The sequence below is a fragment of the Prionailurus bengalensis genome, chromosome C1 (assembly GCF_016509475.1).
Source record: "Prionailurus bengalensis isolate Pbe53 chromosome C1, Fcat_Pben_1.1_paternal_pri, whole genome shotgun sequence".
NCBI classification, from domain to species: domain Eukaryota; kingdom Metazoa; phylum Chordata; class Mammalia; order Carnivora; family Felidae; genus Prionailurus; species Prionailurus bengalensis.
Window position 1 is genome coordinate 23,299,784 of NC_057345.1, and position 19,039 is coordinate 23,318,822.

General features: G+C 58.3%; 1 protein-coding gene and 1 long non-coding RNA gene across 2 annotated transcripts in view; one reads left to right on the forward strand and one right to left on the reverse strand.

The window, feature by feature from the left end:
• Positions 1-425: 425 nt before the first annotated feature.
• On the forward strand, positions 426-2,269 carry LOC122479566. Its single transcript, XR_006296363.1, has 2 exons — positions 426-674; positions 1,826-2,269. It is a non-coding gene; the product is annotated as an uncharacterized LOC122479566 (long non-coding RNA).
• A 7,669-nt stretch (positions 2,270-9,938) lies between these two features.
• The window catches only part of SDC3 (syndecan 3), a 35,664-nt gene continuing 26,563 nt past the window's right edge, over positions 9,939-19,039 (reverse strand). Inside the window, exons 2-5 of the mRNA XM_043574311.1 lie at positions 18,830-18,947; positions 16,208-16,821; positions 14,104-14,395; positions 9,939-13,711 (exon numbers count right to left, since the gene is read on the reverse strand). Of these exons, the coding sequence (XP_043430246.1) occupies positions 13,545-13,711; positions 14,104-14,395; positions 16,208-16,821; positions 18,830-18,947 (1,191 nt within the window). The 3' untranslated portion in view covers positions 9,939-13,544. The remainder of the gene's footprint in view (positions 13,712-14,103; positions 14,396-16,207; positions 16,822-18,829; positions 18,948-19,039) is intronic.

A 19,039-nucleotide genomic window follows, 5' to 3' on the forward strand; every position in this document is an offset into this window, starting at 1 on the left:
TGACATCCCAGGATTGTTCTATGAGCTTCCATGTAAGGGTTCACTTTACCCTCATTCTTGCCCTGAAAGGAAGATAGGAAAAAAGTCTATGGCTTTTAAGATTCTGTTATTCTACGGGATGCTATGATTCCCACGGGGTCTGTTGTGAAAGATCCTAAAAAGACTCCATTATTCTGGGAGACTCAGGTGCTGGAAGGTTTCATCCACTGGCCTGAGGATCACAGAGTTAAAGGATGTCATGAATTGGTGATTCGTGGAGCCCCACGAGCCTCAAGGACAAGAGGCAATTTGTTAGCCCTCAGCCAGCCTCGAAGGCCACCATGTGTCCACCCCCTTACCCTGCCCCCTCCCTCAGCTATGACATCGGAGCCACAGCCAAGGCAGAACAGCCTATCTCTGTGACATGGTTCTGAGGCCAGGGCCAGCGAGGACTGTGGGGGCCGCCGGAGTGCGGGGCGGATCACTTGCACACAAAGGGCTCCATGGACCCGCCTCCGCTGCCCTGGCCGAGCCTCACACACAATGGAAGGACCTTTCGAGGCCACACCGAGCCTGCCCCCTCTCTCAGCCAGAGACACCCAGAAATGCCACTGAGTTCAGTCCCAGAGCAGGCCGCCTCCCTGCTCAGAAGGGCCCCTGCCAGGAGGCGGGGAGGACAGAGAAGAGAAAAGCAGGTGCCTCTTCCCTCTTCTTAGCCGTTCTGACCTCTCTACCTGTGCTCCTACAGTTCCCCTGCCTGGCACACCCCTCTCCCCTCCCGCTCTCTCTGTAAATCCTTCCAGGCCCAGCTCAGGTCCCACCTCCTCCAGGAAAACCTGCCTGGTTACTCTAACCCTCACCGATTTCCTCCCTCACCTAAGTCGTGTGTGTTACATGACGTTGGGTGCTAACGTGTGGCCCCAACATTCCAGAGTTACCCTCCTTGCTATCACCAGAGCAATTTTTCTGGACCACAAAGGTGACCTTGTCCCTCTCTTTCTGTGGATCTTGACTCTCCAGCGTGGTATTCAAACCCGTTCCCAACTCTAAACCCATCCTTTTTATCTGTCTTTATTTCCTGCCTTGGATCCATGCACTAACCCTTGGCCAGATGAAGTAAGGATCCACCTCCCAGACTACGCAGTCATAGGGGAAGCCTTTCTAAGGCTGGGGCAGCTGGGACCCTGCCTCGATGCCAAGAAACAGATGTTGAGGGTCCCCTCCCCTACCTCATCCTACACATACACATACGCACGTGCACACACACGCACACACGCATGCATTCACGCACGCACGGACACATGCACACACCAAGCTGCCCCCAGGGAGCCCCCTGGATTTGCAGCCTTAGAGTGTGTGTTAGTACCACGGACAGCACCGGAAAGGGGTTCGGGGGGACGGGCACTGGGTGCTACTAAAATCCACCCATATACACACGTCCTGGGACGTTCATGGATTTCATGCAGCAGGCATTTGTTGAACACCACCCTCGTGCCCCACCCCTGCGAGGTGTTATGGAAAATACCAGAAGGAAAGACATTGACTGTCACTGTCCCCAAGGGATTTACAATCTGGTTGGGGAATTGACTGTCTTGCCAGCAATTTCCCACCCACCTGCCCCTAAGCTACCAAAGCCATGTTTACAAAACTGTAAATCTGACCATCTATCGCTCCCTAAAAAGTTGCACAGCAACCCCCCACATTGCTTATACAAGAAACCCTCACCACCCCCCATGAACCCAACACTCCAGACCCACTTGATTTCCACCAGTCCCCAAATAACCTGGGGTGCCTTTTGCACCCTTTCCTCCTCGTTTAAGGATTGTTTCCCCTCTTCTTTTCACAGGGAACTCCTACACAGCCTTCAAACCTCAAATATTTTCTTCTGGAAGCCCCAAAGTTAATTGTCCCCTCCTCTGTACTCCCAGAGGCTTGGTGCATATCCATATCAGCAGGAGGCATTGAACTCTGACTTGGCGTGTGCCCGTCTCACACGGAAGCTAGCGACCTTTGTCTGGGCCGGTGAGAACAGGCGCGGCGATTGCCAGAAGGGCGGGGGCTTTCTAAGAACCTCAGTTGATCAACCACGGCTCCAACAGTGCTCATATTTGACAACTTCAGATTTACTGGGAAGCCTAAAAATAATGCCAAAGCTGTGCTTTTTATATCCTTCTTTCACTGAAGAAACCTGCTTGCCTTGTCTTTGGGAAGAGGGAGCCTTAATTATTATATAGACCATATGCCCAATAACTGACAGAATATGGTTAAATAAAACATAGCCTCTAACGGATCGAATGCAGACGTGAGGCTCAGCCCCGTCCCTCCCCCATCGTGGGGATTCTCAGGCATCTGATTCCAGGTCTAGCTTCTCTACCTCAGCCTGTGAGTCTCCCAAGGGCCAGGACTGTGGGTCTTTTAATTCCATATCCCCGGTACCCAGCACAGTGGCTGGGACACAGTAGGCATCTCCCAATATTGGGTGAATGACTAACAGACTGGAACAAGTCACGTGGGCTCCAGGTCAGATGTCCTAGGTTCAAATCTTCATTTCACCATGTATTAGCTGTGTAATTTCAGACACATTTTTTCAAAAAAAAATTTTTTAATGTTTTTATTTATTTTTGAGACAGAGAGAGGCAGAGCATGAGCAGGGGAGGGGCAGAGAGAGGGGGAGACACAGAATCTGAGGCAGGCTTCAGGCTCTGAGCTGTCAGCCCAGAGCCTGACGCGGGGCTCGAACTCACGGAGTGTGAGATCATGACTTGAGCTGAAGTCAGACACTTAACCGACTGAGCCACCCAGGTGCCCCACAGACACATTTTTTTTTAAGTTTATTTATTTTGAGAAGAGAGGGTGGAGGGAGAGAGAGAGAGAGAGAGAAAGAGAGAGAATCCCAAGCAGGCTCTGCACTGTTAGCATGGAGCCTGACGCAGAACTCGATTTCACAAACCATGAGATCATGACCTGAGCTGAGATCAAGAGTCAGAAGCTCAACGACCTGAACCACCCAGGAGCCTCTGAGACACATGTTAAAGGGGTCTCGGTGTTCTCATCTATAAAATGGGCATATTAACAGTATATACCTCATGGGGTTATTTCTGACATCTAAATGAAACACTATAGAAAGGAACAGGCTGGCTAATTGTAAGTGTCCAATAAAGGGTCATTGTTTTTATCACTACCGTTGCGTCAAATTGTGTGGTTTCTACATAAGCCCATTGGAATTCCGAGAAAAGAGAGAGCACCGTGCCGTGGAGTAATTCAAGATGACTACTGGCTAATATCCATGAAGCATTCTCTACGTACCGTGCATCAACTTAACTAAACCTCAGGACCCTTCTATGAGGTGGGTACTGTGATTATCCCTATTTTATCCCCATAAGGAAACTGAGGCACAAGAGATTAAATAACTTGCCTGAGATTACTTAGCCAATAAGTTGAGGAGCCAGGACTCAAACCAGGGCAGTGAGGCCCCAGTCTGTTAACCTCAAGAAAGCTGGAGGCTGGGCTGGGCCTTGAAGGTCAAGCCGTGAGGCAGAGCCACCTATGGTGGGAAGAAGGACCGAGAACTTTTCTGTTCACACCCTTGCCAACAGCCAACCCACAGGCTCTCCCTCGAGCCTGGGTCCCTCCCCCTCGTTCACCCGACGGCCTCCCTCAGGCCTTCCCTGCTCTCCATCCTCGTCTCTTCCAGGCCTATTTCCTCCTGGCCTCCTGGCCTCCTATTCTTACCAGTCCCAACGACTAATGCTGCCTGGGAGTTCCTGGGAAGGCGTCGTGGAGCAGGGCTTTGAAGGACCCATAGGAGTTTGCCGGGAGAAAGGAGAGCGGGGGAGTCAAGGTTGCCTGTACGGTTTTATTACCTACGCCCTCAGTCTTCTCGGAGTCTATAGGCCTCAGTTTCCCCATCTGTAAGCATGAAAGTAATGAGTACCTACCACGTCTCATGATTTTTGTAAAGATTAAATATATCACTCCGCTGAGGCTGCCATAATGAAATCCGACAGACTGGGTTTACTGTCTTAGACAAGGGACGTTTGTTCCCTCAGAGTCCGGGGGGCTGGCAGTCTGAGAGGAGGGTGGCCACACGGCCGGCTTCTACTGAGAGCCCTCTTCCTGCCTTGCTGTGTCCTCACACGGCCTTCCTCTGTGCTCACACAGAGAGAGTGCTCAAACGCTCTCACGTCTCTTACAAGGTAAAGACACTAATCCTATTGGGTAAGTGTCCCAGGGCCCCAGTCTTATGACCTCACTTAACCTTTATTACTTCCTTAGAAGCCCTGTCTCTAAGTACAGTCACATCGGGGGTTAAGGCTTCAAAATATGGATTGTGGGGGAGACGATTCAGTCCATAGCAGAAAATGGGCTCATATGTCAAAAACGATGCTATTTTAAATAAACACCTATATAGTACTGACCACGTGCCGGGCCCTGTTCTAAATGCATGCGTATTAAAAAGCACTTAGGGGGCGCCTGGGTGGCTCAGTCAGCTGTCTGGCTCTTGATTTCAACTCAGGTCATGATCTCAGCGTCGTGGGATCAAGCCCTGCGTCAGGCTCTGCACAGATCATGGAACCTGCTTAAGATTCTCTCTCTCTCTTCCTCTGTCCTTCTCCCCCACTCACACTCTCTCTAAAAATAAAAATAAAAATAATTTTTTTTTTCAATTTTAAGGCTTAGGATGTTGTGAGTGCAGTCCATGCAGTCCGTGGTGAGTGCTGTTCCTGGGAAGACCACCCCCTTTGCTGTTGGGCACCTGCACCTGTTGGGCTTTTGCTGTTGGGCACCTGCTGTCGTGCTGAGCACATGGCTCTGCCTTGCCTCCGGATCCCCACAAACCCCTTTAGTGGTCCCCACTGTGCCCATTATAGAGGAGGAAGCCAAAGTCAGGGGGCAAAGTGGCTTGCCCCAGGACAGCCCGGGAAGAACTGGCCGAGGCCGGGGGATGACCCCCAGCCGTTCATGCCAAAGCCTGTGCCTTGACCTTGCAGCCTACTCAGAGCCTACTTCAGTATTCCCAGCAAGACATGACAAAGGTCTAGACTTGGCCAGAGCCTTGTAGATGGAGAGAAATGACCCAACCCAATGTCCTTCAAAGTGGGAGGAGTAACCCCCAGCCAGCCCACCTCACGGGACTGGTGTGAACAGAGAACAAGGCCAAAGATCCCCCGGAAAGCCGTGACCCGCCGCCCGCGTGGGAAGGGCGCTGTCTGTTCCTCCTTCTGGCAAGAGGCTGACACCTCTAGAGGAGGGTAGGCCACTGCCACGTCCGTCGTCACTATTCCATGGGAGTTCTTCCATCAGAGAAGTTCGCGGAAGTCAGCGTCCGTGGCAGGGGAGGGGACGAGGCCGGTGAAGGTGCTGGCCCCCTGGAAGTGGACCACACAAAGCAGGGGAGATGTGACATTGCAGAAGCCCCCGGTCGGGGCGGGGACGCGGAGGGGGTGTAGGGCAGGCAGGGGCCCGGGGCCCGGAGTCAGAAGACCTAGCTTTGCCTTTGCTGGCGTGAGACCCTGGCAAGACCTCATGCCCCCGGCGATCAATTTCTTTTTCTTTTTCTTTTTTTTTTTTAACATCTTTGAATGAAGAATTCAAAATTTAAACTTCAGGTCGATAGAATAATATAATGAACCCCCATGTGCCCATCCTTCAGCTTCTCCAATTACCAGCCTAAATCTCACGTCGCCCCCTCTGCTTGCCCACCCGCGCCCTCCTCCCTGCACTTGCCGTGAGCCCGTCACAAGCATCCTATCGTTTTATCTGCAAATATTCCAGTCTACATAAGGATAAGGATGCTTTAAAGAAGAAACACACATAATTATAGGACCACTGTCACATCTAGGAACACGGACAATGATCCTTTTACAACTATTCATTCATAGGTCAGATTTCCACCTGCCTAATTAGCTTGGAGTTTTGTGGGGTTTTTTTGTTTGTTTTTTGTTGTTTGTTTTTTTAGGATCTGTTTGAATCGGGATCTGAATCAAGTTCCCACATTGATTAGCTAACAAGCCTTTTAAGCTTACCTGTAAATTACCTCTTCATCTTGCAAGAATGTGTAAGAACTTAATTGAAGAAACTGGGTCATCTGTCCTTTAGAAGTGCCCCCGCAGTGTAGGGCTTTGCTCACAGGCTCGCTGTCTCTATCTGTGAGGGGGGGGGGGGCAATCGGGGTCTCCCGGGATGAAAGCAGGGAGCGTCTGTGAATGGGCACGGACCACGAGAAAGCGCCCAGCAAATATGTCCTGCGTGAACATATCTTTTGAGTCTGTCCCTACGCCGTGGCCTCTGTTTCTCTGACGGCCTCGCTGAGGTTCAGAGAAGCTTAGGAACCCGTCCGTGCTCGCACAGCAGCTATCGGTAGAGGAAGGAAATGAAAGGGTAAAACTGAATTTTGACACCAGGAGGAGACCCGGGTTTGGCTCCCACTCCACTCCTACATAGCTCTCTGGCCTCAGGTTTCTCGAACTCTCTGAGCCTCAATTTCCACCGGCCAGGAGGCCAGACCTGCCCGAGGCTGTAATGAGGTGATGGGAGAAGTACCCACCGCCCTCCCCCCATCAGGGCACCCCGCACGGTGTCTCACCCCAGCGCTTTGGCAATCTGCTCCTTGGCCCTAATCCCCTCCCCCGCTCCCACGCCAGGTCCAGCCTCTGTCCTCCCCAAGTGCAGAGAAGGCTAGAAGGCTCGAAGCTCTGGGGGCCGTAAGCCTGGCCCCTCCGTCTGCCCCCCTGCGGGTCGGCGGAGACAGGGTGGGCGGCCTGGAAGCCGAGCTTCCTCCTCCTTCCCCCTCTGCCTGTCGCCCATCCCTGAGCCAAGGGGCCCGGAGAGAAACGCGACACCTCCCAGCAGCTCCTGTGTGCCCACGCGCCCATCTGCGAGGCCCCTGTGTATGACTCCCGGGCAGTGACCCTGGGCGTCGCCGGCCCCAGCCCAAGCCATCGTTCACACCAGCGCTGATGCTGACGTCTGGATTTCTACCCAGGTTCTGGGTCATTTCCTTATTCAGTAGGCAGCATGCTGGGCCTTGCAAATCATAACAACGATAATACGACAGCAACAGGGCGAGAAAACAGCCCCCAGCTGTAGAGCCCCTGCCCCAAGCCAGGCACGGTTCAAAGCACCGGACGCATAGGGCAGGTACTACTATTGTCCCCATTTTACAGGCAAGGAAACTGAGCCCTGGGTTTGAATAAGCCGCCCGAGGTCGCACGGCTAGTCAGCGAGCAGAGCTGGGATTGGCATAAAGGTTTGCCTGCAAAAGACCGAAGCCACAGGGGCGTCTGGGTGACTCAGTCGTTTGAGCCTCTGACTCTTGATTTCGGCTCAGATCACGGTGTCACCCTTTGTGAGATCAAGCCCCCTGTCGGGCTCCAAGGATTCTCTCTCTTCCTCTCTCTCTGCCCCTCCCCTGCTTGTACTCTCTGTCTCTCTCTCAGAATGAAAATAAGTAAACATTTAAAGTAAGTGAAAGACCAAAGCCACAGAAGGGCTGGAACTCAGCTGTCATGCTAATTGTTTTCTTTTTTTACTTTTTTAAATGTTTCTATTTATGTTTGAGAGAGTGGGGGGCGGGGGGAGAGAGAGAGAGAGAGAGAGAGAGAGTGAGAGAGAGAATCCCAAGCAGGCTCCAGGCTCCGAGCTGTCAGCACAGAACCCGACGCGGGGCTTGAACTCACGGACCGTGAGATCGTGCCCTGAGCCGAAATCACTTAACCGACCGAGTCATCCAGGCGCCCCTCATTGGTTTCTATATATTACCTCAGTTAATCTCCACCATAGTCTCCAAATACCCGCCTTATCGCCCACACTTGCATGTGAATAAACAGGCTCTGAGAGGGAGAACGTTGTGCCCAAGTGCGCAGCTGGGTCCACTTGACCCCAGAAGCACGTTGTCCCCATGCCTCCGGCTGAGGGTACCAGAGGGATGTACGGCACGAGAATTCAGAGAAGGTGAAGGGGGCCCTGCAGGTGGGGAGACAGCTCTAGGCTGTAGGGATTCAGAAAGAGGATGCAAAGACCTTCCAGAAGCTTCCTGGAGGAGAGGCCGTGTCAAGAGCTGGGCCTTGAGTGGTGGCAGGCCAACCCCTTACGTCACAGCAGGCTCTGAACTGGGGTCCGGTTCTGTCATAAACCTCGACGTAGCGCCGGACTGGTCCCTTCTCCCCTTTTATAGCTGTGTGGTCCAGGGCTGTCAGGGGACCAGTGGCCTGAGGTCCCACAGCGAGGACCCAGGCCCGGGAGCTCCGTCCCAGAACTGTCTGGCAGTGAGGTGGGTGGGGGTAGAGGGGGTGGCTGAGGAGAAAAGACACCCCCACCCCCAGGCTGGAGTCATTACACGGTCACGGGCCTCTGGTTATGGCCTGTCTCCCCAGGAGACTGTACGCGCCCCGTGGGGCAGGGGCTGGGTCTGTGCTGGTGACACCTCGTCCCCCAGTTTCAGAGCAGGCACTTAAGAAACTTCAGTGAAGACAGGGAGGAAGGAATGGATCCGCAGGCCTTAGACGGCAACCTACCCCGGAAACACGGAGACCCGGTGTGAGTATCACGTCTTAAGAGAAATAAATTCCTGTAGGAAATGCTTGCCAGACACGTGGAGAGGCTTCCCTTGGAGGAGGGAAGTTCACGACCGTGACACTCACGCCTAGGGGCCATCCCGGGGCAAGAGGGCAGAGCCTGGTGTGCCCCCAGAGAAGAGAAACACTGGAGAGGCCAATTTTGGCTAAAAATGAAAGGATTTCTCAACAGGTAGAGTGACCTACTGGTCCCCAGGATACACCAAAGCCCTGTCACAAGAGGTACGCCGGCAGGGGTAGGCACAAGGACTTCTGCACCAAAGGGCCCAGGGCTGGGGGCTGGCCCGAGGCCCTCCCAGCTCTATGACCCTGTGACCCTAGGGGTCAGTCTGTGGTGCCAGGTCAGGGAAAACCGCTTCTCCTGAGGTTCTGCTCTGTTCTAGCACGGAGCACGATTCTTCCTCGTGGAATCCTTACCACATTCCATTTAGCGGGTGGTCACTGTCATCCCATTTTGCAGGTGAGAAAATCGAGGCTCCGCGAGCTCAGAAGTGGCCTCTCCAGACTCACAGCTGGGAAATGTCACCTGGGCTTGAAATCAGGCCTCCCGACCCCAAAGCCGTGCGGCCTCAGTCTGATTCTGATGTCCTGTGGTCGCAACATTCTCCCTTTGTGGCCTGAAACCAGTTCTTTCCCCCTGGGCGGGGGGGTGACCAGAGGGCCCCCAACGCCACCACAGACTGGCCCCGGCCCAACCGCAGCCCCCAGGCGGCCTTACCACAGTCAGCTTCGTGGTTTCCTGAACATTCTCAACCAACGGTCGCTTTTACCATAATGGTTCCCGCGAGAGGCTGCCGGTCAATTTTCCTTGCTTGGTTCTCAATTTCTTCTGAAGGGTAAAGTGGCTGACGGGGTGTGGGGGGGGGACCACGAGCGGCCCCTCCCCCAAAGCCTCCTTGTTTATCTCACACTCAGGCCACACTGTATCATTTCAGCTTAATTTTATTTCTTATAAATGGGCACAGCACGGGAAGTGTTAAAAAAAAAAGAAAGAAAGAAAGAAAGAACAACCAAACAGAAAACAAAAACAAAACAACCAAACAGCTCCTTCACAAGGCTGGGACAGGTGAGTAACCCCGGTGGCGGGGCGGGGGGGGGGGGGGGGGCAGGCACCTGGGTCTCTTTTTCCAGTCTTTTCCCTCCGCTTTTTTTAGAGATTTGGCCGTGAACTCAGGACAGGTATGGTTAATAAACAGGTTATGGGGGGGGGGGGGGGGGGAGAAAGGGCAGGGAAGGCTTGGGGGAGGGAAGGACAAACTCCCACCCACCCCAGGCCGGGTACGCGAAGGGTTCTGTACAGGAGAAAGGACGCACGGGAGGGACACTGTCTTCAGGGGGCTCTCTGGAGCCACACTGCCTACGAAAAGTATTTACACGTATTTGCCACGCTGTGCACTAAGCTGCCGGGTGGGCACCGGGGGGGGGTGGGGGATGCTGGACCCATCAGCCCTTAGATGGCAACTCCAGGACCCAGTCTTGGCATCTCCGTAAATCTGTACAGTTCGTGGGCTTCTATTTACAGGCAGGAGGCCTGAGGAAGCAAGTCCAGGGTGGTGGCTGTCAGGAGAAATCCAGGAGAGCCCAGGAGGTGGTGGCCCCTCCCGCCCCACCGGAGAGGCCAAGATAGGTTTGCTTCCTGCGCCCGGGGCCCCAGCCTGGAGGCCTGGACAGATGGCTTTGCCAGCCCCGGCAGGGATCTGGCCTGAGCACCCCAAGCCACGGACCACAGACCTGCCTCACCCAGCCCTGGTTGCCACCCAGCCCCCTCCAGGGCTGAAGGGGACGCACCTTTCAGGAGAGGTATGCCCCTGTGGCCCCTTAGGGAGACAGAACCTGGGTTCTAGAAGTCACAGCTGGAGCGAGGGCCCGAACCCCACCTCCCGAGGCCCCAGCCACCCTCCCTGGCAGCTGAGGCCCCAGGGAAATTCTCGGGCCACACAAGCCCCCTCCCCTTTGGAATCGGCCCGGCTTCTAGGAAACGCCAGGGCCTTGCGGGACACCCTCCCTAAGCACACTGGTGTGTCTGGGGACCCATCTGCCCGGGCCCTGCTTGCATCACACCTCGTGCCCAGGCAGAGTGAGAGCCCCGCACCCACACTGCACCGAGGAGAGCCCCAGCTCATCCTTTTAACCGACCTCTCTCCTGGACTGCCCTGCCCCAGCCGGGCTGGCCGGAATGAACTTGGGCCAGTCAGACTGTGTTGTTCCACGAGGATAAAGCCTGGGCCTTGGGCTCAGGTCCAGGGCTCCATGAACAAGGCCCTTGGCCCCTTCTCTCAAACGCTAAGGACAGAGAGAAGAGGCCCGTGTGCCAGGAGGCAAAGCCCCAAGTCCCAAGTTAGAAGCCAGCCCTACGTGGGGAGTCAGGCCTGCTGGGACCAGACTGGACCCCTGCAGGGGGGCCACTCCAAGCCCACTCCAGCCAGACGAAGCCCAGCTCCTCCATCCTTGCCGGGCCCCGCCCCACCATGGGCTACATGTGGCCCATGCAGGGGTCTCCTACCCCAGGCCCACCATCCCTGGGCTCACGTCCCCTCTCCTCCATGCTCCCTGGCTTCTCAGCCTTGGCCTGCCCAGGCCTGGTCACCAGAGCTGCTGGCCCCCCACAGCAGCCCACCAGGGAGCTGCTGGGACATCAGTCCCTCCTCCCCTCGCCCTTCCACACTCCAGGGATGACTGAGGCCAGGTCGCCTCACCTTCAACAAATCATGGGCCCAGGGTGCCTCCCCTCACTCCTGCCCATCACAAAGTTTGGGACCGGCTGGGCTCCTCACAGGCCTCCAGGCCCTGCCCGGGGGGACACTGAGTCCGAAAGACAAAGCCCCAGCCCGGAAGCAGGATGGTGGAAAAGACAGGGTGTGGAAGTTCCCTGGACCCTTGCTCTCAATGCCTCGGGCACCCCCCACCCCCCTCACCCTGCAGAAATCTGCTGCCAGCGAGTCTAGAAAAGGGAACAGAAATAAAAGCTGGGATCCTGACTTTAATCTGGGCTGAAGGTTGGGGGGGGGGTGAGCACCAGCCAACCCCAACTCAGACCATATCCCGTGTCCTCAGGAGCCCCCACCAAGCACACCCTCCTCCCCCAAGGAGATTTGTGACCCCATATTTAAAATATCTACAGAAGCGGCCCCCTCGCAAGGGTAACACAGAAGGGGGAGGTGGGCCGGGGCCTGGGACGCCCCCCCCGCCCCCGCCACCCCCGCCCAGCCCCACCTGCTCTCAGCTCCCGGCCTGGGGCAGTGTGTCTGGCTGGGCTGCTTCAAGAACCATCAGCTTGTCTGGCCAGCAAGCAGGCAGGTGTCCACGGGGAGGGCCCCAGGGCGGGACCGAGGTGGGCCTGGTGAGGCCGCGGGGAGGGTGCAGGAGGCCCAGGCGACAGGGCCCACCCTCACAGGCACTTTGGAGACTTGTGTCCTGGGAGGCAGAGTCAGCCCCTAGCTCAGAGCAGGAGAGGGTACAGGGAGACCGGGAGCCAGGCCGCACACCCCTCCCCGCCCAGGCCTTGTGGTCCTGGGTGACCCAAACCCCCTCCACATTTCCAGGAACCAGCCTGCCTTCCTCAGCAAGGCTCCTAGCTAGCGGGGGACTGGCCCCGAACTCACCCCTCGGCGAGCTACAGAGGGGAGGGGAGGGGAGCAGGCCCCACCGATGTGCAATGCCCTGGGGGGGGGGGTTGTGGCAGCATCCCCCCCCCACTTTATTTCAGGAGAGGCAAGCAAGTGCCCGCCGGTTCCCCTACAGCACAAGCGCGGGGCTGTGCAGGGGGGAGACTGTACCTCCACGTGGGATCGTATCTGACATGCTGGGGGCGGCGGCCGCGTGGTTGGTGCTGGCGTCGTGGTGAGGGGCTGAGTGTGGCAGGGCAACCCTGGGGACCCAATATGGGCTGACTGTTCCAGCCTGACTCCACCCTCTCCGGTGAGCCCGGGAGCTGGGGACAGCCTGCCTGGTGCCACAGTGTGCATGGGGGGAGGGGGACAGAGGGAGGGGCAGGCCACACTGTCACCACCATCAGGGGACGACGACTAGTGCCTTGCATTGTTGTGAGCATTGGGGGGGCGGGGGGAGGGGGGGCCGCGGGGTGAGAAACACGTGAGAATAAGCATCTTTGGAAGCATGTCTGTGACAGGTCTGCACCGGCTGGGTGAGCGGGACCGCGCAAGGTTTTGTCGTTGCGCGTCATCGCCTTCGTGTATGACGTCATGCGTGACCGTGTGGGAGATGGTGTCTGTGCAGAGTCCGCCTGCAAGAGGGAGGGAGGCCCAGGCAGTCCAGCCCCTCCTCACCAGTGGCTGCCAGAGCACTCTTAGCAAGTCGATTCCTTAGGGGCACGCTGGGATGAGGTGAGGCCTGTGGTAGGTGGGCACTGGGCAGGGGCCAGGGGAGAATGGCCCCACCACCCCAGAGAGGCCAGGGCAAAACAGGCTGGTGACGAGAGGAACCGTCTCTCCTGGGCAGCGAGGGGCCCCGGGACGGTCGCGAGAGGCCGCAGTGTCTCGATGATGTCGAGGGCTGAGCTGGCCAAACGTTCGTCCTGGAAACCAGCCTGCGTGCCTCTCCGCCTCCGAAACGAGACTTCAGCTGGCCCTGGGGGGGGGGGGGGGGGCCAGGTTGGGGCCTGGAGCCCATCTCAAGCCCCACCCTTTCTTCTCCCAGCCAATCCGGAGCTTCCTTCCTCCTGTCCGGCCGACACGAGGTCCTGAAGCCCCAGGCTGATTGTGGGGAGGGCGGGGGGGGGGGGGGGGGGGGGACAAGAGATGAGCTGGTAAGGGCACAGTCTAGGGCAGATGGCAGTGCCCCCTGTCCCTCAGGTAAGATCTGCGTGAGGCTGGCTGTCTGGGCAGACCCTGGGAGGGCGGGCAGAGATGAACCGCGGCCAGACTCCCTCCCAGGCCCAGTCCCAGGCCAGGGCTGGTGGGGCCGGGCCGGGGGCTAGGCGGAGGGGTGACGCTGAGGCTACGGGAGGCACTGTGGCTCCACTAGGCTCCGCTAGGCGTAGAATTCCTCCTGCTTGTCAGGCTTCTGGTACGTGACGCTGGCCTGCTTGGGCTCCTCCAGTGTGTAGCTGCCCTCATCCTTCTTCTTCATGCGGTAGATGAGCAGCGTGACCAGGAAGGCCGCGAACAGGGCGCCCACCACCCCGCCTACAATCACAGCTGCGGAGGAAGAAGGCAGAGGTCAAGGGCTGAAGGCAAGCTGGGGACAAGCTCAGAACCTGGCGAGAGGGCAGAGGGCCCCGGGCGGGGCGGGGGCTCAGAGCCTTGAACCTGAGGCGCGGCGTGGCCAATTCTCACACGGGCAGCGCTGGCTGGCCTTCACAGACCTCGCCGGAAGGAGGATATGGAGGCGGGGTCAGACCCTGGGACAGGGGAAGGTCAGAGGAGGAAACAAAAGGAGGGTCTGGGGGGTTGAGTCCCCAGCTTTCCCTTCCTAGGAGACGAGGCTCCTAGAAACCCCACGCCCTGACCTCTTCTCGGGTCCCTAGACATCCAAACTGAGGCCCGACCAGCTGCCTCGCTCTGGGCTCCTCCCAGGCCCCAAGCCTCACCTACGAGCACCTCCTTCCGCTCTAGGATGCTCTTCTGAGGCAGCTGAGCAGCTGAGCTGCCTGGGTCGATGGCATTGTCCAGGAGGCTGGGGCCTGGGCCAGCACCCTTGGGCAGCGTCCCAGGTGGAGGTGACGGCTTGGCTGCAGCCCCGCCCACAGCCACCACCTCATTGGCTGTGTCTGGCTGTGTGGTCTCTTCCTCCGGCAGCTCAAAGTCCCCGCTGGGCCCCCCGCTCACGGGCACCTCTGGCTCATCCCGGATCGTGGTCAGGACGGACTCCGGAGTTGGGGTCTGGAGGGAGGGAGGCATGAGCCTAGGAGCCAGGCCTCAGCCCCTCCTGCCATGGGGCACCCCCCCCCCACCTCTGCCCAAACCACCCCGCATTCCCAGTGGGTCTGACACTTACTTAACTAAGCACTCGCTATGTGCCAGGCACTGTGCTAAACACGTTATGGGCGTTTTGCCCTCACAATACCCCCGTGAAGGAGGTACTGTTACCCCTGATTTATAGGGCTGGAAATAGGTTCAGAGAAGTTAAGTGACTTGCCAAGGACGTACAGCTAGTAAAGCAGTAGAAGCAGAACTAAAATCCACATCCACCCAATTCCAACGTCTCGGGTTTGACCACCCCACACCGCCTCTGTTCTCACCTGGCCACATCCTATCCCCACCCCATCTGTCACCTCCCCCTCTAGCTGCCTCTTGGTAATAACAATCATCGTTGGGAGATCGCTGTCGAATTGCTGTTTGGGGACTGCTAGGTGCTGCCTGGTCCCCAGGCCACGTACCTGGGGCAGGGGTGAGGCCCTCAACCCCGGGGGGTCAGTTCAAGTGTACAAATGCAGAGTGTGATGCCCCTTGGAGGCAAGCATCCAGGAAACCAGCCCGGCGGCTCCCACCAGGGGGAAGCAGGACCAGGGCTGGGTTTGGGGCAAGGATGTAGGTGCCTCGGGGGTGAGCAGGGCGAGGTGGGCCTGGTGCCCCTCCCTCCATCCCCTGTCACTGTTTCCCCTTCCTGCTTGGCCAGCGTCTGGGAAGTACCAGGCTGCCCCAGCTGCTCAGAGGAGCTGAGGGCAGGGTCTGCATCTGGCCGGGGCTGGGGAGTCAGAGGGGCTGAGGGGGACCTGAAGGCACCTCTCCCACCTGATGGCCCTCCTCCCTCCGTGAGGCCGGCTGCAAAGGGCTTTTGTACCCCAGTCAGTGTGACCTCCTCCCCTCCTAGCCCAGCCCACCCAGCAGGGACCAGGCTACTGCTCCCACTTCCTTGATCCCATGCACCCCCACAGTCCTGACGTCCGCATCCTCCCCCCTTCAACCCTCCACCCCTCACCCCTAACATCCCCCCCACACACACACATGCCCTGGCCTCTCTCTAGAGCCAACTGCGGGGCTCAGATGCTGACTCTGCCATCGCGGGTGAGGCCTGGTCTGCAGCAGGAGGAAGGCGCAGTGCCGCCCACAGTGTGGATGCCAGGGTGAGGGAGGGCACGGGGACGCTCAGCTCTGAGCCGGCCACCCAGGCAGCACACCGCACACGTGAGCTGAGGGCTCTCCTCTCCCTCGGCCTCCCCCCCCGCCCCCAGTCACCCTCAGACTAACAACAACGGTGATGATGGTGACCGTGACGATACCGAAGCTTCTGGCTGGTTTACCATTGCCAGGCCCCGTTTTAGGCGCTTTGGATGATTCCCGCAACACTAGGGTCTGCGTCCTATTATTTCCTCCTTCTCACAGGTGAGGAAATGGACATACAGAAAGAATCGACGACTTCCTGAGCTCACTCCAGGATGCCTGCCCCCTGGCCCTGCACAGGCCCCTTGCCCCGCCCCGCCCCAACCGCGCTCTACCCGATTCTTTCCCTATCTTGTCCCAACATCCTAAGCCCCAGGGCCAGTCTCCCTTCCATCCCCATCCACCTCGACCTCTGTCCCCATCCTGTGTTTCACGCCCCCAGCCTTGGCCCTCTGGCCTCACCCTCTCTAGCCATGTCTGGCCCATCTCCAGACCCTCCTGGTCCCCGCCCCGCCCAGCTGCAACCTCCCCTGCCCAGGCCCGACCCACCTGCCTCTGCTCTCGCTCCCTGTCCTCCCCCAAACTGCTCACCTGAGCCACTTCCGTGGGTCCAGGGGCTGTGGTCCCCAGGGGCAGGGTGCTCTTCTCAGGGCTGTCAGGCTCCTGGGTGGTAGCTGGCCTGGGAAGGGCCCTCGGCCTGGAGGTAGCTGTGCTGACCAACCTGGGTGTCGGGGCCTCTGTGTCCAAGACAGCCACCGTGGTGGGAGGCGAGGGCGCCGCTGGGGTGGTGGCTCGGGCCGTGGCCGCCGTGGTCAGCGGAAGAGGCAGAAGCCTCTGTGCACCGGTGGTCCTTATGACAGAGGTGATGGCCGTGGAAGGGGGTGCCGCGGGGATGCTGGGGGCAGCGGTGGCCACCGTGGCGGGCACCGTGGCCACGGTCAGGGCTCCCGCGGTCGTGGCAGCAGTGGTAGCCGTGGGCATGGAGATGGTGGTGGCTCTCTGGCTGGGCTCTTCCGGGACCTCTGTCACCACCGGGGGGCTGGTGGCTGGCTCCGGGGTGGGGTGCTCAGTGGGGAGCTCTTCAAACGGGGTGCCCACGGGCTGGATGTCCATGGTGGGCGGCACCGCGGGTGTGGTGGACACTGCCGTGGCCACATCTGGGCTGAACCGCATGGCTGTCTCAATGCCCGACTCCTGCTCGAAGTCTGAGGGGGTGGGGAAGAGGAAAGAGCTAGGGAGCTGGCTGATCGTGAGGGCAGGAGGGTCCCAGGTAAGCAATGGCCGCCAAGATGGGGCGGATCCCAGCCCTCACTCCATGCAATCTCCCCAGGACAAGATGAGGGAAAGACGTAAGCCACAGCCTGCCCACAGGTCAACAGCTGGTCGGCGGCTGGTGCATGTTCCCTAAGCCTTCCCTGCCTAGCCAAAAATTCCTCGGGGGGTGGGGGCAGGGGAGGGAGGGCACCTCTTCCAGGAAGTCTTCTCTGATTTTTCCAGACCCCCCGGCCTGGACCTAGTGGCAGCCTAAAAGCCCTACGGGCTGCAGATCTTGCTAAAAGCTGGGGGGAAGCAGGGGAGTGGCATTCTGGGAAAAGCCAGGCCTAGATAAACCCCTGCCAAGAGCATGAGGCGCTTAAGGGCTTCTCCGGAGGCACAGGCCACAGGAAGACAGCAAGGAGGAGAAGGAGCCCTTCCTACAGGGAAATGCTTGAGCAATCTGGCGGACTCTGAGCCAGGACAAGGGAAGGGGCCCGGGAGGAAATAGGGGACAGAGAGAGAGAGAGAGAGAGAGAGAGAGAGAGAGAGAGAGAGAAAAGGTGCAGCCCACTCCCTGGGCCCCTGATCAGGCAGAGGAGGGGTGGAGAGCAGCCAGAGAGGTTCAGGAGTAGAGCCATGACCCAGCAGAGATAGATTTTACGAAGATTAAGTTGCAAGAGGCTTACATGGAGTAGGGCTAAAGCGGGGAGACTAGAGGTAGAGGACTGTGGGTGGCCAGGCCCATAGCACAGAGACCTCCTACCATCCCATCAGACCGCCTTGTCCTCTCACAGGGCCCAATCTCAGCACATACCCCTTTTTAAAAAAAAAAAGAAAAGTCATCTTGGGGCACCTGGGTGGCTCAGTCGGTTAATGTCCGACTTCGGCTCAGGTCATGATCTCGAAGTTCGTGAGTTCAAGCCCCGCCATGGGCTCTGCGCTGACAGTGTGGAGCCTGCTGGGGATTTTCTCACTCGCTCTCTCTCTGCCCCTACCCCCCCCCCCCTTGCGCTCTCTCGCTCTCTTAAAATAAATAAATTAAAAAAAAAAAAAGTAATCTCAACACCCAAAGCGGGGCTCCGACTCAAGACACAGAGATCAAGAGTCACAGCTCTTCTGACTGAGCCAGCCAGGTGCCCCAAACACACACCCCTTTTTTCTACCATTTTTAGAACTCCTTCCCTGTTCCAGACACTGACACCTTATGCTGAAGCCTTCCAGAGGCTCTGAGAAGAAGGCATAGCTCTTCTATCATTCCCAGGTGAGAACACAGGGACTCAGAGGGGGAGAGTGGCTGAAGGTAGCACAGGTCTTAAGCGCCGAAGCTGGGATTCAAACCCGGGGTGCGGGGGCAACCTCCCTCACCTCACACTACTCTCCTGGCCTTTCCCAGGCCACAGAACTGGGCTGTCCCAGGCACTGGTGGAGGCGTCTGCCCCTTTCCACCGCTCCCTGAACTCTACCCTGGGCCACAGCTGACTGGACAGGAAGGGGGCCACCTGACCCAAGCGGAGTCAGTCAAATGGTTTCTGCTGAGGACGCGCCCCTGCAGATCCGAGAAGTGACTACTAAGTTCCTCCAAGAGGTCAGGGCAGTACTGAAAACTGGGTTACTGAGGGGCGTCTGTGCTCCCCAGCAGAGGCGGGAGGTCTTCAGGGAGACGCAAACAGTGCAGAGAGAACCGCGGGGAGCGGCGAGTCCCGAGCTCTGAGGTCTCAAAGCCCTGGCGACAGCCCCGGGAGGGCGGGCTGCCCTTCCCCGTGCTTGCGGCCCAGAAGCTTCCCCTGCCTGACCACCCCACCCCCCACCCCGGCCCCTCACCCCCACCATGGAAACCAGCCTGCATGGGCCCCTGTTCCCAGTGATCCCAGAGCCTTGGGTGGGGCACCGGAGGCAGACGGCACTGCCCAGGCACAGGGCAAGGGGGGGGGGGGGCGGGGAGAGGCGGGTACTTACAGCCCGAGCCGGACCCCGAGTAGAGGTCGTCCAGCTCGTCATCGGGGAAGGAGTCGTCATCCCCAGAGCCCTCCAGGTCCACGGGCCTCTCGAAGTTCTCACTGCGCCAGCGCTGAGCCTGAGGAAGGCAGAGGCGGGCACAGAGCTCAGCACCTGCGGCCCGGACGTGCCCAGAGGGACAGCAGACACATCCGTGGGCCAAGCGACTGA